This window comes from Tamandua tetradactyla, chromosome 17, assembly GCF_023851605.1.
Source record: "Tamandua tetradactyla isolate mTamTet1 chromosome 17, mTamTet1.pri, whole genome shotgun sequence".
In the NCBI taxonomy this organism is placed as follows: domain Eukaryota; kingdom Metazoa; phylum Chordata; class Mammalia; order Pilosa; family Myrmecophagidae; genus Tamandua; species Tamandua tetradactyla.
In genome coordinates this window covers 5,218,787-5,241,708 of record NC_135343.1, presented here as the reverse complement: position 1 = coordinate 5,241,708, position 22,922 = coordinate 5,218,787, and the positions used below count along the sequence as shown (strand labels likewise).

General features: G+C 40.7%; 1 protein-coding gene, 1 non-coding gene and 1 pseudogene across 4 annotated transcripts in view; all 3 read left to right on the top strand.

The window, feature by feature from the left end:
• AFF3 (ALF transcription elongation factor 3) overlaps positions 1 to 22,922 on the top strand; it is a 586,201-nt gene that overhangs the window by 555,175 nt on the left and 8,104 nt on the right. For all 3 annotated transcript variants that reach the window (XM_077133878.1, XM_077133880.1, XM_077133879.1), the window contains 4 exons: positions 6,725 to 6,788; positions 9,348 to 9,484; positions 20,001 to 20,072; positions 21,650 to 21,743. In XM_077133878.1, the coding sequence (XP_076989993.1) occupies positions 6,725 to 6,788; positions 9,348 to 9,484; positions 20,001 to 20,072; positions 21,650 to 21,743 (367 nt within the window). The remainder of the gene's footprint in view (positions 1 to 6,724; positions 6,789 to 9,347; positions 9,485 to 20,000; positions 20,073 to 21,649; positions 21,744 to 22,922) is intronic.
• On the top strand, positions 11,632 to 17,885 carry LOC143660651 (zinc finger MYM-type protein 1-like; annotated as a pseudogene).
• Positions 11,802 to 11,962, top strand: LOC143661836 (U1 spliceosomal RNA). Its single transcript, XR_013164874.1, has one exon. It is a non-coding gene; the product is annotated as a U1 spliceosomal RNA (small nuclear RNA).

Genomic DNA, 22,922 nt, shown 5'->3' with positions numbered 1-22,922 from the left:
AGCACTCTTACATATCCATCATATGGGAGGATAGGTGTCGTGTGCCAAGTACCATGTGGCCCATTTGCTTTGAAATCCATAACAGTATAATAAACATGCAACTCAAGCAGCCACTCAGCGACCGAACTAAGAAACTTTTAAGCAGATTCTTCAAGCTTGAAAAAGCAAAAATAGGTTATCATCTGTCCCTCAGACAGTAAAGATAAATCTCCTTCAAGATATTACTGTGCCAGGAACTAAAATACCTTACCCAGGAGTCTCATGAAATTGTGTCAAATATCTCCCAGACTAATTGGTGTGTTTTAAATATTTTTATTGAGATCTTCATGCATCATACAGTCCATCCAAAGTATACGATCGATGGGCTCACTGACTGGTGTGTTTTGAGCCCCCATTCTAAGAGCCAGGTACAGTGGTGTGGACGAGGGGCGGGACAATTCATTCTCAGTCCTTTGAGGGAGTAGGAGGCACAAGGGCAACCCCACCCCCACCCCAGGAAAGTTCACTGGCCACTGTTCCAGCCTCCTCCTTCTCCCGGACCCTGCACCAGCTTCCCCGCCAGCAGCCTCCCTGCCAGCGGAGGTTGTCAGTCAGCAGTGAAATGACCAAGGAGAGGCCACAGGTGGAAGAAAAGAGCTAGTTTAATTCAAAACTAGATAATTAGCACCTTGAGTAATTTAGAGTTGACTGACATCCAGTGTTGATGATCCGGCAGAAGGAACAGATGCTGTGCTGTCTTTTCACTTTTAAAGCCGCATCATGCCGCTTTTTTTGAAAAATGGACTCATCTTTTTGTATTATAAATACTCATGAATGGTTGAACAAACATGCCGTTTCAGACAACAACTGACTATAGTGGGCACTCAGTGAGAAGTGTTGAATGAACCCAGCTTAATTATAATGTTCCCTGGGGGATAATGCCTTCGGTTTTTTTTTTTTTTTTTTCTTTCTGCTTCTATGAATGGGAGGAAGCCACGTGTATGTAAATTTGAATTCTGCGGCTTCCAAGCCCCTCTTCCTATGTTAACCACCATTTAACCAGACACACAGTTTGCACCTTCGGGGTCTGGACTGAACTGAATCACACCTATTTTAAAATCGTGGCCCAGGTCAGCGAGTCAGTCCTGCACAACTGACAATGTGACTCTCCCACCTCCTCTGACACTCAGCGGTGGATATGACAGCCACTCCCGGGCAGTTTTGAGGTGTGAATATACCAAAATCTGGGTTAAAAACAAAAAATCTGTGCGCATGCACATCAATTAGTGACAGCACTTGATTCCATTTGAAGCCTAGAGACTGGTCTTATTAGCGCCGAGCCTGGAGCTCCGAGTACTTGGAGCCATAGTCACTGCTGGGGAGTGACTGGCCGGAGAACGTCTAGAAGGAACGACGGTGTCGCGAAGGCCCCGAGTCCCCGGCTGAAGGGATCGCTGAAGCACGGGGCTGGGAAGGAAGGCCGCTCGTCCGGAGGGCCGCGCTGGGAAGCCAGGGCCCCGAGGGCCAGGCGCGCCCGCTGCTCCCCGATGCACGTGCTCCACGTGGAAGGGACAGTCCTCGTGGCCGCGCCAGCCGGCCACGCCCCGTCCCATCAGGCCCCGCGGCCTGCGCCCGTGCGGCGGGCTGGAGGAGGGGCCAGGGCTTGGCGTCGGCTGGCTCGCGGCTAGGAGCGGTTTCACGTCGTGGCGGAGGGGCCGCCGCCTCCCGGGCGAGCAGCGTGGCTTACAGGAGGCGAGCTGAGGACCTCGAGGAGACGGCTTATGCCGGCTGGGCGTTGTTCTGAGGGGCTCCCCTCCCGGCCGCCCGAACGCCGGCCCCGCCTTTGCTGTTTTCCCCATGAACCATCGGTACACCTTGATTCATCTTCCCGGGGATGTTTCCCGCTATGAAATCCCTCTTTTCAACCATCCTGATTTTGTTCTCACCAAAACAGCCAGAGCCAGAGAGAAAGCCCGAAGAGGACTTGGGGGGCGGGGGGGGGGGGCAGCGCCTTCCGGAGCTTTCTGGCGGAAGCCTTCGCTCTTTGATCACTGTAAGAGGTTTACAAAGTTATATTCTTTTAAACATCACACCCGGAGAAGAACCACCATCAGACCGACCGTTTTCGCATCAACAGAAAGCTGCCTCCGACGGAAGGAGAAGGCTCTGCCGCGCTTAGCCCGAGAGTCCCGGGCAGCCGGGAGGGACGGCGGGAGACTGCGCGCCTCACGCGCCCAGCAGCCGCCTCCAGGGACGTGGGCCCCGGCCGGCGTCGGGGTGAGGGAACAAGGCGGTCCTTGGGTCCTAAAGGTTTCCTGCCCCCGGATCTGGGCCCGCTTCCCTGCCGACGCACCCCTGACGGGACAGAGCGCCAAGGCCGGCAACCCAGACTCTGAAGCGCCCGCTCGGGAGCATTGCGCCACCTTGCCGTCCCCTCTGCGGAGAAAGTGCCTCGGAGCTTGGGACACGTGACGCCTGCGGAGCTCCTTAGGTGGCGGCTGACAGGCAGTCCGCAGACCAGCGCGCGAGGCGTCGCGTTGCCTGTTGGTCTGATCTGGATTTCCACCGCCCTAAGGACCGTACCCGGATTTCTGCGGGGCGGGGGAGCCCGTTTATTGGGCGCGCGCAGCGCACGGAGCGAGGGCTCCGGAGGGGAGAGCGGGGTGGCTGCGACGCTCCGAGGCGAAGCCTCGCGGTAGCTCAGCCCGGGTGCTGCTCGGACCCCAGCCCCTGTGAGGGGCAGGAGAGGAGAAGAAAGGAAAAGGTTCTGTTTGGAACAGGGCTTAGATCGTTTCTGCTCCAGAAAGCTCTTATTCATCAAGACGCACACGGCCAGGCGTCGGCTTTTAGGTCACTCTAGGCCCATTTCTGAGGTGCCCAAGATGAGGTTTGCCCCTGTGCCGTCATAAATACCATCGCTGCAAGAAACCCTGTGAAGAAATGTTTGATGTAAGTGAAACAAAAGAATGCGATGTTTTCCATGTAAGAAGAATTGAGGATCAGGTGAAAAATCTGTTTCAAAATTGAGATAATTAGGTTTTCTTTTGCTGCCTTCGCTGCGTTATATTATCACTGCCGCAATGGTAACGACAACCTCACTTTCTTGCGGACTTGCCTGTGCCCCCTGCACTGTCCGGCAGCCTGGGTGATGTCCCATCGGACCCACTGGCTTCATAACAACCAGCGCAGCTAGAAATCGCCAGAAAGGAGAAAATGGACTTAATGAGCCCTCCATTGTATACAAAGATGAGGATTGTAAGTGATGTGTTTGTGATGGGCTTCAAATAGTACGTTTTTCTCACCATCTCAGATTATTGTTGAAGTTACTGTGCTATAGTCAGAAAATTACATGTGTTATTTATTACACGCACCATTGTGTTTGTGACTCAGCCTTCATAGCATGTTGTAAAAATGCATTCGTATGCTGCCAGAAAATGCAGCGCTGATTAAGGAACCCACATTTGGAATTATGAGCCACTTCCATCCATAAGGCTAACTTAGAAGCTGGTGAAAACCACAATACCATAGCTTATTACCAAGAGAACCTTCCCATGCAAATGAAATGCATTTGAAAGGATGGCCTGTTAGTGACAAAGTCTATAAAACAGGCTAAGAAAAATGACCAAACTCATCTCCTAGAGTATGGATGGTGGTATGGAGAATTTCAGGTTGCCATGGAGACTCTCCCTGGTCTTTGGCTGTGATGCTGCACCCCATCAGAAGCCACCTCTTTCTTAAGCTCAAAATGAACTCTGCCATTCAGGAGGATTTGTTTACCTGCTACCATGTGCCTAAAACTGCAAGGTGAAGAAAGAGCTCTGCAGCATAGTAACTGCTGAAAATGACCAGTGACACAGTTTCTGACATGCAATGACTGACTCAGAAGGTCATTAAATGCCCAGCAGTGTGATGTAAACATGATGTGTTATGTGAGATCAGGAAAAAAAGAAATGAGTCAAGTTGGCAGGAAGACCCCGTGGCAGGAGAATATGAGAATGGGTAACATTTGGCTCATAGTCGGTATTCAATAACTTATGTTGAATTAATGAATGAGCAGAGAGCTTAGTGTTCTAGCCAGGAGGAAAAGGAGGAGCAGAACTTCAAGTTATGGGATGGCATGGTCCCAAAACAGAAAACCACCCAGGTGTGGTCAAGGGCCTTGGTAAGTGATATGTTTGAAGAAGTTAGATAAGGTTACCAGGGGACTTGAACTGAGATTTGATCTGATAGGCTCTGGAGATTGATTTTAGGTCTCTGGACGAATTGGTGACTTAATGAAAGCCATGTTGTGCAAATATTAGCCAAGCGGTAATAAAGCTCAAGATGAAGTGGAGGGGTCAAAACTAGAGACCCAGGAACCAGAGCAGTGATGAAAACTTAGTCTTTGATGGTTGTTCTAATTTGCCAGCTGCCGGAATGTGATATACCAGAAATGGAATGGCTTGTAAAAAGGGGAATTTAATATGTTGGAAATTTACAGTTCTGAGACCAATTAAAGAAAGTCTATAGAAATGTCCAATCTAAGGCATCCAGGGAAAGATACCTTGGTTCAAGAACACCAATGATGTTCAGCATTTCTCAGTTGGAGGGGCACAGGGTGAACATGGTAGCATCTGCTAGCTTTCTCTACTGGCTTCTTGTTTCAAGAAGCTCCCCAGCGCTTCATGAAGAAGGTGTTTTCCTTCTTCATCTCCAAAGGTCTCTGACTGCGTGGGTGCTCCTCATGGCTCTCGTCATTCTTTCATCATTCTCTGCTCTCTCAGAATCTCCATCTTTCTCCAAAATGTTTCCTCTTTTATAAGATTCCAGTAAACAAATCAAGACCCACCCAAATGGATGGAGTCATGTCTCCATCTAATCAACTTTAATACCTACAATTGTATAACCTGTGGAGATAACTTAATCAAGTTTGCAACCTACAGTACTAAATAGGGATTAAGAGAAACAGTTGCTCCCGCGAGATTGATTGGGATTAAAACATAGGTTTTCTAAAGAGCACATAAATCCTTTCAAACCAGCCCAGTGGTGGATGCAGTCACTGAGAAAAAAAGAGAGGAATGTTCACAAGGGAGCGCTCAGAGCATTTGTTGGGGGTGGTGGACAGGACACAGATGAAGGTACCTGAAGAAATAGGCTGCTGGTCCCCATCTCAAGTGCAGGAGCCAGATCTAGCTTCGGAAGAGAGGTGGGGTCTCATCATCTACATTGGGATAGGAAACAAAAGGATAAACAAAAAGTAGTGTAAATCATTAGAGTTGGAATCAAAAGCAAAACTGACCGTCAAAATGTGGACCAAGAAGGAAAACCACCACATAAAGACAACTGAAAAGACTTTTAAATGGAGGAAGTAGGCATCTAGGAAATGAACCAGAGGAAACAAAGGGTAGGAGCAGTGCCTTCTGAAGGAGACCTCAGGCCCCGCTCACCAGGGTAAGATAAATGGCAGGTCAGGCCATAAGGACATGCTGCACGTGTGTCCTCATTTCTTTGTTGGAAAACCAGAAGGGACAATATTTCATGGAGAAGGAAGAGGCAGAAACCAAGGTCCTTTTCTTGCTTCGGTGATTTGTGACCTGAAATTAATTATTTGATATGATTCTGGTTGGTTAGTTGGTTGGTTTATTTGATGAAAACCATTTAAATGAGCCTAGCAGTTCTAGATTACAGTATCATTGTGACAGGTGGTTTTTCTAAGCATTTTGACCTCTTTGGATAAGGGATACTCTAACTACCAAATCTTAAAGTAAGGTAAAAGACCCATAAGAACCTAAAATAAGATAGTTCAAAATAAGCAGGTCGCAACAGATTTGACAGTACTTGATTAATTTTGTGACTCATATCTCCCATTTAGGGATTTCTGATTTATAGTTGATATCTTTGAATAGGTCATGTTTATTGATTACAAAGATAAAAACTTAATAAAAAATTTTTATGCTGATGGCACCTAAAGTAGGTAGATTAAAAGCTTGGAGGAAGCATTTAAAGGTCCCATCTGACAAATGGTTTAGTGTAATGTGGGATTCTAAGGCATAGGTGAGTCTCTGAATGAACCACCTTCATCTCCCTGCAGAATCAGTGCTGGCCAGGATTATTGCTTTAATAACACACATCTGCCATTAAGGTTTACCAGCTAGTTAATTAGAACTCTAGAGAATGCATGCCCTGTTTGCATTGTTACAACGTAGACATCAATTAAGTTCATTACAACTGGAATATAATCATGCAGCGTCACCTCTTTTCATTTTTCACTAGGAGGCTTTAAGATAATTAAGTTTATATACCTATAACTATAGGTGCCACATAGGCATATAAATGATACTTATTTCATCAGACTCCATGAGTATACTCATCCATACATATCCATACGATTATTATGAGGTGTGTTTATAACCTTTACATTAAAAGGGGGTTTTCTGTAAATATGGCATGGGGTAAAATTTCTCACTTGTTTTCTTAACCATGCAGTAAAGTTCTGATTCTCAAATTGAGCACTGGGGGACCGCAATAAAGCCACTGTAAATGCAGCCTCTCTGCTTAGATTTAGTGCGTTTTGAATTGCTAACTTAAGAGAAAAATAGTCATGGTGTTTTACATATATGCAGTGAGGCGGAAATGTAAAAACTACTTGATTCCAAATTAAGTCGAGTTTTAAAATTGTGCCTCATGTATGAGCCAAAGGAAAGAACATTTTTAAAACATCTTGCAGTTAAGCAATTATGACATTTAATACTGCCCTTTCTTGTAGGCCACGCAGTGCAGATTATTTTATGCAAGAAGCTAAGAGGATGAAGCATAAAGCAGATGCCATGGTAAGACCCTTTTCTTTCCAGATACATTCTTCCAAATTATGTTTGTACTGCAGCTTCATCGGTGGGGCAATATAGCTGGGGTAATTATAAAATCTTTTACAAGGATGACTGGGTCTGTTAAATGGAGAAATGTTTATATAATCAAGTGCTCATAGCCCGGTAAATTATGACTTCAACTAATAATGTCTGACTGGGAAAAAAGCCCTGCATAAGTGAAGATTTCAATTTAGTCGTAAGGTTTGAATAGTAACCAGAGCCAGAAGAATCAGTGGGTGGTAGTATTTTTTTTTCCTCTTAAAAAAATAAATCTAGGTTTGTGTTTTTCTCCCTTGTTAGACTGGCCAGCCCTTGGCTTGGCCTCAGGATCAAATCCCTTTCCCAAAAGACTCTTGTGTTCTTCTATGCATGTTTGCCAAAATGAATAAATACTTCATCAGAAACTATACAACCACAGAAACTATTATACTGCACATAGGACCCCAGAGTCATCAGGATTTGATGTTTTCAAAGAGTAGCCTTCCTTACTTGTATGATCTCCTAGTTTGGCAAGTTTGACACTTTCAGGCATGAGATAGAAAACTTATTTCAAAAAGAGATCATATGGTTCTTCCCTCTTAAGGTCTAGTGATTCCTTAAATGATTCCAGTTTTGTTCCCCTTCAGCATTCACAATTGAGAGCAGGGTGCTAGGGGTGGTGAGAGGGGATAGTGAAGAAGGTATTTCCTATATCGTAGAGATTTACACCAAACAGGGCCCTCTCCCAGCCCCTCCCCTAGCGCTGCAGACTTACCCATCAAGCATTCGCTGTGTGAAGACCACTGTCTTGATGCACAGGGGGTACAGGGCAAAATGACCACTGAGCATCAGAGAATAGAGAAGGGAAATGGAAAGTACAGTTCTTGTTCTCCTGGTCTTATGGCCTCATGGAGGGTTCTGGTCTGAGGAAGCTAACCATGTCCACTGTTGGAGAAGAGCGTTGAATTTTAGCACAGAATGAAATGTCCTGCCCGTATCCATCATCCACAGTCTACCAGGATTATTTATCCAGTGTCATCCAATCCAGCTCCACCTTTCCATGGTGACTATTTCCCAAGAAAGGACAACTGTCCCGGCCAGGCTGATTCCCCACTGGCCCCTTAGCATACCTTACTTGTACCAGACAGCAGACCTTTACCCCTGCAGAGCTTTTCCTTCTCACTCACCCTCACACCTTCAGTGTCCCCCCCCCCCAAATCCAGCCAAATTACACATTCCTTCCCAGGAAAATGTGCAGGTCTCCTACATCCTCTTCCTCACCCACATCACTTGACCCCTTCCTCCCATTTCATTTACACTGGGCTCCTCTCTTTTTATTTTATTATTTAATTACAAACTCCCTTGCACTTTGAACTGTCTTGTGGGTGCACATTTTCTCTCTCCAAGTGTATTATATGTTCCTGGAAGGAGCTTTTATAGATCACTTGTACCTAGCACAGAAATGGAAGCTTATAGAAAACATTTGTTGAATGAAATGGCTTCTTTAATCTGAAAGCATTGTCAAGAAATATTGCTGTATAGCCTGCTGGGGTTATATACTCGTTATAAATTTGATTTGTTAATGAGAATAGCTTTGTTCTGCATTTCTGCCTTCTAAGGTATCATTACTAATGAAGTTTGTGTGTGTGTGTGTTTTGTTTGGTTTTTAATGGCAAGGCTTAGAGGAGTCATTAGAGTATTTGGGTTATTCTGTTTTTGACTAATAAATAAATAATTCGAAAATTGAGGAGAGAGTGCAATACAAAGTCAGAATATGTAATTATCTATAATGAATAGCAATGTATGGGGCCTGGAACTTGATATGTAAGTTTAGAATTATGAGAATGTAAGAATATAAAGCTGTTTCTTGGTTATCCTTGCTGATATGGGGGGAAATTAATACAAGTTTAGACAGATAAGGTAAAAATCATTTTTATTATTAATAATCAGTGTTAGCCCCATCCTAACAAAGCTAACACCTAGAGTTTTATCTATTTTCTTTTCCTGTCCTCACGTTTATCCCTTAGTGAGGTCCTAACAAAATAATCAAAATCACATGATAAGAGGAAGGCATGGAGATATAAATGTCACAAATAATATTAAAGATGATAACCAGGACCTGGAACCACTGAAGTTGGGAGCACAAACACACAAAAAAGTATGACAACCCTTACATGGAACCAGACTCTGTGCATGTTCAGTATAGCACGGAGAGGAAAAGGAATGAAGTCCCCAAACCATTAGGGCTCAGAAAGACGGAAACAGAAATTAAGAGGATTCGTGAAGTTTTGAGCAATCTGCCACTTGTTCTATGGATTTGGTACAATTCTGTATGTAATCTTTCTCTCCCTCACCCCAAACCAGTAGCAATTTTTATAGAAAAAAAAATTAAAGAAGAAAATGTCATTCCTGGCCTCTCTGAGCTAACTTAACAGTATTTTAGAACTTTTAGAAGTTAGGTTTATAAAGAGTGTATAAACTACATGAAAATGCTATTTAGAAAACAATTCTTAAAGAAGAAATTGTATTAACTGTGTTGATCAGGTGGAAAAGTTTGGAAAAGCTTTGAACTATGCTGAAGCAGCTTTGTCATTTATTGAGTGTGGAAATGCAATGGAACAAGGCCCAATGGAATCCAAATCTCCTTACACAATGTATTCAGAAACAGTAGAACTCATCAGGTAAGGATTGTGGGATTTGTCGTGGGTTTGGGGCGGGGAAGTGAGGACCATATGTAAGTACTCGGAATACAGAGAAAACAATGTAAACTTCACCATCAGACACAGTAACCAAGGTTCATCCAAAAATATGAGAATTTATGATTTTACGTGTCATTTTCACCAACCCTGCCTTCTTTGCTCTCTTTTGGAGCCAGGCAGGGCAGATCCTCTATAACCCCTGACTGCTGCAGGAAGAAAGCTGAGTCTACATGGGGGGTGACATGCCTACTTTACCTGCTTGGAAGGGAAAAATTTTAACTCGTTCCACCTCTAAGTTTGTTTTTTAAATCTGGTTCTATTAGCATAACCTAAATCTTACCTCCATCAGTGAATTATTCAGAAGTATTTAAGGCAAGGACAAGATTCAGAGAGAATTTATGAAAGGAAAAGTCTCCTGAGATGTGCTGTCTCAGAGGCAATTTAACTGATCTGGTGTAAACCTCGACACCACGCTGCCTGGAGTAAGGCAGTGTGACGTGAGCTGAAGTGCAGTGAATCATCCCAGTACTGCACAGGGTTTCTCACAGGGTTGCTTAGGTGTTTGTGGGAAACACTTGCCTTCCATGATGGAGACCTGAAAAGGAACACCTTCACTTCTGTTTAATGAGCCATTGAGGGAAGTTCATCTTTTAACCAACTGAGAACCTTTGTATTATAGCTAATACTTTTAGCTTGTTTAACTACCTGGGATAATGTCTAATACCTATTATGTGAGATCATTCTTCCTAAAACCAACTTGAAGAGACTTTGTCATTGTGGAAATCTGTGTGACCATAAGATTGGATATTTTTATATATGCCCCACCATTCCAGATAGAGGATTTCTAATCACCTTTGGGTATAACCTTTTTCGTCTGAATTGGCCCAAGAAGGCTACTTGGTATTTTATCAAACTCTTCTTCAGGAAATAGTTTCTAGCATTTGAAACTCTCATCCCAGCATCAGAGAACACATCATCTTTAAAAAGTGTAATTCTCAAAAATGTTTTAGGGTGGGCCATGGTGGCTCAGCAGGTAAGAGTGCTTGCCTACCATGCCTGAGGACCCGGGTTCGATTCCTAGTGCCTGCCCATATAAAATAAAAAAATAATAATAATAAAAAGTTTTAAATATCAACACTTCCCAGCCCTTTTCCTTATTAAAATATTGCTACCAAACTAATGTATTCATAATTTCTTTATACTGCTTCTTACATGGTACTGTATTTTCAGCTGTGAAGAAAAGAAAAACAGCAGATTAAAATATGTGAAAATCGCTCTAAGAATTCTAGAGCCTTAAAGTCCTCTTGCAAAAGGAAGCCTGGGCTCCGTGCCCACAGGCCTACAGGAAACAAAGTGGGTGACACCCAACAGGCACGAGACAGTAAGGGGTCCTGGAATGCGAGTGCCTGGGGTGCAGGAATCGTTTTTGCCTTATTTGTTTGTTCACTGACAGATCCCTATTCCCTAGAACAGTTCCTGGTGCAACGTAAGTACTCAGTAAATCTTTGAAGACTGAGTAAATAGGCAAGTCATAAAGCATGTGGTGAGCTGGAGCATGCATGGCCTGCTTAAAGGCATTCAAATTTTAAAAAGCGAGCAAACAAATACAAATGAACAACAACAACAAAAAAAACCCTAAAGCCAAACACATCCACCCTGAGGTGCTGCTGTGCCTCCCTGCTCTGCATTGTGATTCTTATCTGCCCACTGTCCACATAAGCATGGGTAGAGAACTCAGCCCAATATTTCTGGGTAGTTCAGACTGAATAGAATCCTTACATTCCCAGAAAATTGAGACAACAGTAGATTTTCTTACAAAAATTAGAAAACAGCATTAATTTACCACTTAAATCTTTATGTTGCCTGCTGGGCCCAAGACTCCCTCCCCAACAGAGGCAGCAGGAGGCAGCAGGAGCACTGGCCAGGGGGATCCTGCCACAACAGCACACCCGGCCTAGGAACCTCTGCTTCCTTGTGGGACAGAGGATCTCTTCCCACCTCTTTCCAGGAGGCAGTAGTGAGGGAAATCCTGCCAAAACAAGGTTCAGCCCAGGAAGCACTGCCTGTCCCAGTGGGCAGGAGAATCCCTTTCCCAACCAAGAAACATCAAGTGGTGGTGAGGGACATGGCAAGTGGGATCTTGCCACAGCAGGCCCCCAACTTTGGGAACCTCTGTCCTCTGCCTCAGGCAGCACCAGGAAGGACAGGTGAAGACCCAGTGGTACCAGATAACCAAGCTGACCAAAAGAACACCACAAAGACTCTGAATAGTAAACTGAAATGGGAGCCAGAAGAGTAGATCAGGACCCAGGGGAGATACAATGATCATGAAGGTGGTTTTCCCAGGGCAGGGTTTATCTATTGCACTCCAGATGTGCTGACCTCTGTGATTTCCCCAAATGTGGGAAACTCAGCTGCATAATTTGTGGTAGTGGGGGACTGCATTTGCGCTCTCCCCTGTAAGAAAAAGAAAAAAAAAGTAGGCCAGGACCTGCATGTGAAATCGAAAGTGAGTGACTGCCAGCTAAAAAAAGTCTTAAAAAGTACCCAAAGTATCCTAACATAAAATCTAAATTATACAAGATACACAGCGTGATTGAGAAAAAGACAATCAGCTGCTGCCAGTACCAAGGTGAATCAGATGTTGGAGTTTATCTAGCAAGTAGTGTGAGGCAGGCGTCATCAAAATGCTTCAACAAACAAATATAATTTCTCTTGAAACAAATGAAAACAATAGAAAATCTGAGCAAAAAATAAAAATAAAAATTATTAAAAAAGAACCAAATGGAAATTAGAGAACTGAGAAATATGATAACAGAGACAAAAGACTCACTTGCAGGATTCAATAATGAAGTGATGATGATGGAGGATAAAATCAATGAACTTGAGGAAGAAAACAGTCTTTGCCCAAACTGAGCAACAGAGAGAATATAGACTGAGAATAACGAAAAGAGCCTCATGGACAATAAGAAGAGATCCAATATTTATATCTACCAGAGACCCAGAAGGAGAGGGGAAAGAGAGTAGGGCTGAAAGAGTATTTGAAGGAATAATGAATGAAACTTCCTAAATATGGCAAAAGACACAAACCTGCAGAGTCAAGAAGCTGAGAAAACATTTGATGAAATGTACATCAAATACATAATAATTAAATTTCTGGAAAAAAAAACAAAGGAAAAAATCATGAAAGCAGCTAGAAACCATGTTTCCTATCTGGGGAACACCAATTCAAATGGCAGCAAATGAAGGAAAAATAAAGATATTCTCAAATGAAGGAAAATTGAAAGTATCTGTTGCTAGCAGACCTGCCCTTAATGAACCACTAAAGGAAGAAGTTCTTTACATAGTGAAGAAGTGATAATAGGAGTTTTGGAGCATCACATAGGAAGAAAAAACAATGCAAAGAAAAGATATATGGATACATATAATAGCCTATCCTCATCATGAAATTTATAAATCATGTTTGATGATTGGAACAAAAATTATACCATCAAGAAAATGTTATTTTTAAATGGGTAAGGTCAAGGGAGCTAAATAGAAGTAAGTTTTCCATGCTTCACTCAAAGTGATAATATGTTGGTATTGGGCGCCAGAGTTCCTCTCAGGAGCCTCCCGCACGAGCATCTCTGAGAGGAGAATTTGGAACCTGTCCCCCAAGAACAAACTCATTAGTTTGTAACTGGAAGATTCCCTTGCATCAGATACTAAAATGAAAGAACCACCATTAAATGGTGAATGTGACAAGACAATGGCATACTACCACTGAAGCAACTTGATGAAATTAAGGCAGAGCCTGACAGTGCTCGAAAGTATTGTCAAGGGCGGGCCGCGGTGGCTCAGCGGGCAAGAGTGCTTGCCTGCCGTGCCGGAGGACCCCGGTTCGATTCCCGGCCCCAGCCCATGTTAAAAACAAACAAACAAACAAAATATAATAAAACAAGAAAATGTTTAAAAATGTTTCCCTTTCTTCCTTCCTTCCTTCCTTCTCTGTCTTTCCTTCCCTTCCTCCCTCTCTCTTTAAAAAAAAAAAAAAAAAAAAAAAGAAAGTATTGTCAAGCCCAGCAGCCCAAAACTCAAAAAAATGAACTGGAAATAAGCACTCCGCTTCCAGACACTGCTTCACAGTTATCTATAGGCATTCAGCTTTCTCTAGCATCATCGGGCATGAATAAAATGCTTCCTTCAGTTTCAACCACAGTTATTCAAGTTTCCCGCTCTGATTGTAAAAAAATTCTCCAGAAGGGGCAAACTGCTTATCAGAGGAAGGTTTCTACTCAGCTTTTCTGCTCCCCACCATGCATCACTGAATACATTTCATCTGCCAATTCACCAGCTCTTCCTCAGAGAACTTGTTCAAACTGCTCGAAAAACATTTCAAATTCAAAGGATGTGATCAGAGGCAGGCCACAGTGGCTCAGCAGGCAAAGTTCTCACTTACCATGCCGGAGACCTGTGTTTGGTTCCTGGTGCCTGCCTGCCCATGGAAAAAAACAAACAAAGGGTGTGATCAGTAGCCTCCTGGGAGCTACTACCTCTACCAAAAATTTTTGCAGCCAATCTTGTCTTTCATCTTATGAAGAAAAAAGAAAGCCATTTGTTACCATATGTACTAATAACATTTTAACCAAATGCAACATGTGTCAGAAGACTACTGGTATTCAGTATGAAGTAAAACATCAGAATATGAAACAAAGTGTTTGCAGTAATGCCTACTTTGTAAAGTTTTTCTCTGCTAACTACCTCATCATGAACTGTTGTGAGAACTGTGGGGCTTACTGTTGTACTAGCTCTAGTCCGTTCAACATACTGCATATGGAAGGACAGACTCAGTTCTTAATAGTTCAAAGAGGGTGGGCCACGGTGGCTCAGCAGGCAAGAACGCTTGCCTGCCATGCCAGAGGACCCGGGTTCGATTCCCAGTGCCTGCCCATGTAAAAAAAAAAAAAAAATAGTTCAAAGAATATTACAGCGTACAAGCAGAGACCAGCCAAAACACTCCCATCTGCTCTTTTCAAATCATTGAAGCCCTCAGGTGAAATTATTGAGACTACCAATGACTTGGAAAAGACAGAACTTTCCTTCTCTGTTAGTTTTTTCTCTGCTTACAATAAAGCAAGGATGGAATCTTCTTCATTAAGTATTTCCATGGTCCAGGATGCTTCAGCAGAACTCCTTTCTCCAAGGAAGGATACAACTCCAGTTATAAGCAATGTATAGTATCATTGGCAGATACTCATGTTGACCTGCCCATTGTAAACTCTGTTGTTTTACAAGGTACAGTTTCTTCGCAACAGCAAATGTCATTGCAAATGTCACCCATGTCACTGGGTGAACTTCCAAGAGTTCACCCAGTGAATCAAGTAATGGTGTCACTAATAATAGTGTGGAACAGCCAAACCTTTCACCGTCTTCATCAGTATTCATTCAGCATACAGTTGGCTCCGGTATAGAAATACAAAAAGATAAAGTGTGAAGCCAGGATTCTGCATACAGTATGAAATCTATGAAAATAAATGATGAACTGTGTCACTCTAAATTTACATCTAAAGTACAGAGAGTTAAAGGGAAGTCATGAAGTATTAAAAAATCTTGGTATTCAAGTTTTCAGCGTTTCAAAAACAGTGTTAAAAAATATGTAACATTCTGTTATTCGTGCTAGTTGTTTTGCCAAAAAAAATTTTAGTTATGGAGGAGAGTCATTTACAACTCAAGGAATTTCTGCTTGGAGAAAAACTGTGGAAAAATTCAGAAAAACATGAAAGAAGTAAAATGCATTTGAAGTCTTTGCAGTTTGGGAGAGAATACCATTTTTGTGATGAAACCGTCAATGGTAATTTATCTATTCATTCAAAACAAGTTGAAGGAAATAAAAAGAACCTAAAGTTTATAACTGAAAATATTTTATTTCTTGGTGAGCAATGTTTACTTTTACAAGGAAATGACCAATCTGTTTAATCTGTGAATAAAGGCAATTTTTTAGAACTGTTAGAAATCAGAGCAAAAGATAAAGGAGAAGAAATATTTTGACTTATGATTTCACAAGTTGAATTCTTTAATAATACTCAAATTCAAAGTGAAATTGTTGAAATAATAAAGACTGACATGTTGCAGGATATTGTGAATGAAATCAGTGTCTCCTCAGCCTTTTCAATAGCATGTGATGAAACAGTTGATAGTACCACTAAAGAACAGTTTTCAGTTTGTGTAAGATCCCCACAAAAAAATGTCAAAGCTATCTTAATTAAAGAAAGATTCTTGGGTTTCCTTGATACTAAAGAGATATCTGGAACCAACTTAACATAAGATTATCAAAACTTACCTGTAGCATATTGGAGTTGATCTGAATAAAATATGTGGCCAGGCCTATGTTAGTACCACTAATTTGAAGGGAAAATTTAATAAAATCGCAACAGAACTCAAAAAGGAAGAGCCAAGATCTTTATGTATACATTGTTCTTCACATTTTTTGGATTTTGCAGTGATTAGGTTTTGTAAAGAAGTACAAGAACTCCAAAGTACTCTCAATACTCTCACTTCTTTGTTCAACATTATGTATATGTCTGGGGAAATGTTGGCAAGTTTTCAAAACATTTGTAAGCTCAGCCAAAACACAACGTGCAAGAAACATTCATCACACTCACGTTGGACGGTCCATGATCATACATTACTGTCTGTGATTGAGAGTCTTCCAGAGATTATTGAAACCTTGGAAGTTCTATCGAGCCATTCTTCAAACCCAAATTTGGCTGATGAATTGAGTGACTTGTTGACATTGCTTTCTAAATTTGAATTTATCTTTTGTTTAAAATTTCTTTCTTGAGTGCTAAGCATTACAGGAATTCTTTCCAAAGAGATTCAGAGTGATAAAACAGACATTTTTACTTTCTCTTAAAAAATAGAAGCAATTTTTGAATGTTTGTCATCTGAGAGGAATGATGTTTATTTCAAAACTATCTGGGATGAATCAGAGGAAATACGTCAAAAAATAACCTGTAAAGGTTTTGAAATTGAAAAGCCTTCTCCTCAAAAACAAAGAAAAATTCAGAAAACAATAGATCATGGCAATTCAGATAGTGTGTTCTTTCCTACTTCAACAGAAGAACCACATAAAATTAATATTTACTACCAAGGACTGGATACTACAATACAAAATTTAAAATTGTGGTTTTCAGAGTTTGATTTTTGCAAAATAAAGCAAATTTCAGAACTATCATTTAAATGGAATGAGCCATTGAATGAACCAACAGCCAAATATGTTCAAGAATTTTATAAACTTGATGCAAATATTATCCCAGAACTTAGATTTTATCGACATTTTGCAAAGCTCAGCTTTGTTATAGATTATGATTGTATCAACTTCATCAGTCTTGGCTATTTGTTCATTCAGCATGGTCTTCATAATAATATTCCTGGCCTCTCAAAGCTATTATACTTGGAGAGGCTGGAGAAAAGTGCCTGAAAATGTAGAGCTGTGTTCCAGTAGCCATGTTTCTTGAAGACGATTGTATAATGATATAGCTTTCGCAATGAGGCTGTGTGATTGTGAAAACCTTGTGTCTGATGCCCTTTTTATATATGGTATGGACAGATGAGTAAAACATATGGGTTAAAAAAAACAATATGGGGAATGAATATTAAAATAAATTTAGTAGATTAAAATGCTAGTGATCAATGAGAGGGAGTGGTAAGGGATATAGAAAAAATAGGGGAAACAAAGGCTAAAATATTAGGTAGATGGAAATACTAGCAGTCAGTGAGACAGAGGGGTAAGGGATATGGTATGTATGAATTTTTTTCTTTTTTCTTTTTATTTCTTTTTCTGAATTGATGCAGATGTTCTAAGAAATGATCATGGTGATGATATTGTGAGTTTTTGATTATATACCAAGAATGGAATAAGCATATGATAAGAATGTTCGTGTTTGTATGTTGTTATGTTTAAAAAAATTTAAAAATTAAAATAAAAGAAAGCTATTATACATTACTTTGTCTTTGCCAATTGCTTCAGCAATGCCAAAGCCTCATTTTCTACTCTGCCCTGCCTTAAGACTTGCTTATTTAATACCACTGGGCAGGAGAGGCCTAGTGGCCTAGTACTGATGGCAGTTGAGCAAGAATTGGTCAATAAACTGATGGAGCCCGAAAGATTTAATGGAATTGTAGAAAAGTTTATCAATCAGATGAAAAAAATATGATGTTTGCTAATTTGAACTTACCTAAAAGAATTTTTTATTTCTGTTGGAAAGTTATAGTATGGATTTCAAGATTTTGTCTCTTGTAAGAAAAAAGTTTTCATCAGAACATGTACATTCACATGGTTCGGAATTTTTTTTAAATATACTTAAATATCTCCTTGCCACTCTTACTACCCAATTCCCCCTCCCTGGAGTGCTACAGTTTCTTAAATATTCAAAGATATTTTATTTAATGGTACTATACACACTGTTCTTCACCTCATTCTTTCCGCTTAATATATTTTTTATTTTTTTAAATTTTCGTTTCTTTTTTTCTTTCTTTTAGTTATTTTGGGTTTTTTTTTTTTTTTTGCTTAATATATTTTTGAGACATCTCATATCAGTATATAAAGAGTTATTGATTTGTTTTACAAACGCATACCATTTCATTTCATTGTATGGATGCACTGTCATATGGATGGACCATAATGTATTTGAGCAGTTTCTACTAACAGACATTTTAATTATTTCCATTTAATTCTTACTGAATTTAATAACCTTGTATATAGGTCATATTGCACATTAGTAAGTTTCTGTAAGATACATTCTAAAACGGAAATTGCTGGATCAAAATATTTGTGCCTTTTTATTTTTTATAGCACTGGCAAATTGCTTTCTGTAGGGATTGTACCAATTTACACAACCACCAACAGTGCCTCAGTGCCTGTTTCCTCAAGTGTTCACAGTATTATCAAACTTTTTCTGTCTTTCCCAGTCTGGTAGTTGGAAAAATGGTATTTTAATTTTAGTGGAGTTTTAGTTTGCATTTCTCTTACAAATATGGTTAGGTATCTGTTGGAGCCATTTGTATTTCTATTTCTGTGAACTGTCACATTTAAGCACAAACTCTAAATATTGCTGGTTTTGGTTGTGTAATATTGACTTATTGCTGGGATGAAATAATAGAAATTATTAAGCTACTTTATGAAAATATTGTACTTTTCAAATAAATAATTCCAAAACGAAAGAAAAAAGTTGATATTGGTGAAGTATGATGTCACATATATGTTGCAGCTATTATGAAAACAATGCAAAGGGATACACTCACAAAGTCTCCAAATCTGCCTATTGGCGCAAGAGTATAACAGTTTTGTTTCTTGAGCAATTTGCTATAAGTCAACCCACGAGGCCAAGAGCTCTAACACACTCTCTCAGTTCATCCTTACAACACTGCTGTGCAGCCAGCAGTATTATTCTCATTTTATAAATAGGGAATGGAGGCTTAAAGAGGGTAATACCTTTGTCTAAGATCTCCACTAATAAGTGTATGGGGATTTGAACCCAAAATTCTGAAGGCTTTGCATGCTGCCTCAGCTCTCAACAGTCAGCACGTAACTTGGTATATTATTGGAAGAAAGGGATGGCCATAGTCACTTGGTTCTGAGAAATAAATGAAATTAAATATAGTTCATAATTTCCCCATCATACCCCATAGTTCATAATTTCCCCATCACGCATACCTGGAGAAGCAAATATGATTTTAAATGTGCCTGGAACACCTATATCTTTGTCAGAGTCATAGTTCCACCTCGAAGACCAAGGGGTAAATCCAAGCATTCATCTGAGTAGATGGGATAAAAATTCTCCTAGGGGTAAGCTTTCCACTGAGTTTGCCTTCATCTTGTCAGCCAATTAGCCATATGTCAAAATTTGTAAAAATGGATATGTTACCATATATGTGGATAAGTATACATAATATACATGGAAGTGGGAGCACTCCCGACCATCTGTAACATTTGGATGTGATGTTAGAGTAGAAAGTAGTTAGATGGGCAGAAAAGCCATTTTATTTTAGTTATCACAATAGTAGTGCTTAGGGAAAATGGGGTAACCTCAGCTAACTTAAAAAAAAATGTTTTTAATTGTGAAACAGAACATATACAAAACCTAAAAATTTTCAAAGTATATTTTAACGAGTAATTACCACACAGATTTAGAGTAGGTATAGCCCAAAGACCCCTATAGATTGGGAATAGGCTCAAAGGAGGAGGAGGAGTTATAGCAGAGAAGATAGGATTTAATAAACGAGTATGGCTGCTGAATCACTATCATGATATTTCTTTAAGCTTCCAGTGTTTTGGAACAGCTCAAAGGAAAAACATGAAAACGTGGAATGGTAACCTATACCAACCAGCTAACTTTTAAGAAAGAATTATCTTGCAAGCACTATGAAAAACGAAGTACCAGGTAGAAAGAACTACCAACATAGAAAATGTTCCATTGTTAACAAAAAAGCACTTTTCTGTCTTGGTTTTGTTTTTCAGGTATGCTATGAGACTAAAAACCCACTCAGGCCCCAATGCCACTCCTGAGGACAAACAACTTGCTGCATTATGGTGAGTGCCTTCTGTCAGCACAGACTTCATTAGGTCCCCAGATTTCTGTCTTCATTGGTAACCCAGGCACTGAAATGCGTAAGGCTTTCCTAGCGTCTTCTGACACAAAACCAAGTGCAGTCCTAATGGCCCAGGAGAGTGCCGACTGTTCCTGCTGAATTCACAGCGAATGAAAATTGACAGGTCGGCTGGCTCCCAGGGAGTATGTGTGTGTGTGCATGTGTTTCAGTCAGGTAGGTCTCTGTTTTAATCATTTGAATCCTGATTATGGCAAATGTAATTTCTCATGTTTCACATTTTAGATGCAATGAAAATAATTCCTCTTTTGCTTTAAATGTAGAATTAAGTATGACTGAATCAAGATGATGCCTTCAAGTTCTCAACACATTAAACTGAGGATCAGTTCATTATACTTTGATTATAAAAGCATTTCTCTTAAAAATGTTAATCAGTATGTAATAGGTTTTTCCTATGTTTATGATGATTACGATGATAATGATTATGTAATTATAAGAATAATAATTTTCCCCATTGCATCTCCTAAGGATACCTCAACTCTCCAAAATCATGGACCACCTCTCTGTTGGGTTCCTTCCCTGAAAGAGATCCAAACCTTTTGTTCACCCCCATTACCAACAATGGGCTTTGCCTCCAAAGGGTCATGTTCCACTATTGAGCCTGATCTGCAAATCAGAGAATCAGGTCTCAAAATAATAATAATAATAATTTTAGAATAACAGCAACGTACATGAAAGAGAGGACCTCAAGTAGCTTAGCATCATCATGTCATCTGGAGTTGGGTGTGCTAACAGTAAGAGACTATTACATTGTATTTAGTATGTTGGTATGCTAGCATATCAACACCAGATATGAATTAATAAATAATTATGAGTTAAAACATCATGAGAAAAGAGGATGAGTCTCGGGAAAAGCTTTCTGTGTTCTTTTCAAGGTTTAAGTTCCATATTGGGATTAACATCAATGGGAATGATTAACACTATAGAAAATATCATGCTTATATTAATAATAAATATATAAAATACTAAAATAACTCCTCAAACATAAAAAGCATGGCTTTTATTGTTTATACAGCACATTCACATTACTTTATTTGAACTAATTATAGCCCAGTAAAGTCATTAAAAAGTGGAAGAAACACAAAAGGTAGAGAGCTCTGCTTTCAGCTTTTCTTTCTTTGGGAAAATGAGAGCAAGGGGGCTCACCCAGGAGGCAGGGGAGGCAGCCGCTGAAGCGTCCTTGTCCCTCGCGTGGAGAGAGACTGTCCTCTGGTGGTTGAAGCAGAAAATGGCCAGGTCTTATGCCCAACAAAGAGACAATAAAGCTAATACTATAAAGTGAATAATATAAATAATATTTATGGGGTAACGCCTTCTAATTTTGAATGGTATTTTTGGGAACAAAAGGAAGGTCAGATAACATGCAGACGTGTGCATACATATGGGAAGGTTGTGTGTGTGTAAATCTGGTGTAGATATTGAGTGCCTTGGAACAACCAGATTTTTCAAGTCTTGACCCACACGCAGTCTCCAGCGCCCATTTTCCTTCCTCTGCTGCAGTTACCGATGCCTGGCTCTCCTGTACTGGCGGATGTTTCGGCTCAAAAGGGACCACGCAGTGAAGTACTCAAAAGCACTTATCGACTATTTCAAGGTACTCTCTGGCTAATGGGCAGCTTTGTGCCTTGTGTTCAAATGTTCCCATCAAGGACATTTCCAGGAACCTTGTAGAATCCTTTGCTCTGATGCTAACTCGGGGCACCCCCTGGTATCCAGACAAACGAACCCCATTTATGCCAGGCTTATGGAGGTTGGGGCTCACAGGGTCGGTCTTGAGAGGCCACCTGGCTTATTTCCCTGTCCAAGCCTTGTTTGGTCCTCAAGAGAATGATGGTCCAGCCACCCATTCATGTGTCCTAGGAAATTCATCTTTATTGCTCACGTGAATTCCGTGTTTACTTAGAGATGCTTCTTCTTCGCCTCCAGTAACAAATTGGGTTTTTAGTAGAAGTCTCATTTAATGTGGTGAGAAATGGCTTGTCAGAACTCTGAGGCCTTCCGAGTAATCTGAAAATATAGGGATAGAATTGCAAACCAGGCTGACTTTAACTAGCTCAAGGAATGAAATGATTCTCACTGAGAGAATTTAAAAAAGAAAACCTTCTCTGATGTACTGCAGTAAAGTGGACCTGAAATAATAAGTCATTTGAGATTTCTGGGCCTCTTTGCTGTCTGCTTATCTCTGGAAAGAATAAAATTATACCATCTCCACCTCTCACCACTCCTTGCCAGATACACAGCCATCGTTGTAGCCCCTGTAACGCTCAGGTCCACTTCTTGGAGGTTATCCCTGGTGACCGGACCAAATGAGGGTCTCGAGCTACTTCCACACACCTTCTCGTTCTAGAAAGACTCATTGCCAGTTCTTGTCATGAAGACATGCAATGACCAACAAGCCACAGCAGCAGGTGCTAAACCAAGGTGAGAGCTTGTTGTGGCCCATTGGTCATTGCATGTCTTCATGACGAGAACTGGCACTGGGTCTTTCTCCATACTTTGGGTCCCTGCAGTCAAGATCAGAAGTTTCCAGAAACTTAGAATCCAGGAGTTTATGCTAAAAAGAATTATTACAGTAGAGAGAATGGCTCAAATAAAGTTTGCTAGCTGCCAGAATGAATGCAATATACCAGGAATGGAATGGCTTTTCAAAAAGGGGAATTTAGTAAGTTATGAGTTCTTACAATTCTAAGGCCATGAAAATGTCCCAATTAAGGCAAGTCTATAAGAATGTCCAGTGTAAGACATCCAGGGAAAGATACCTTGATTCAAGAAG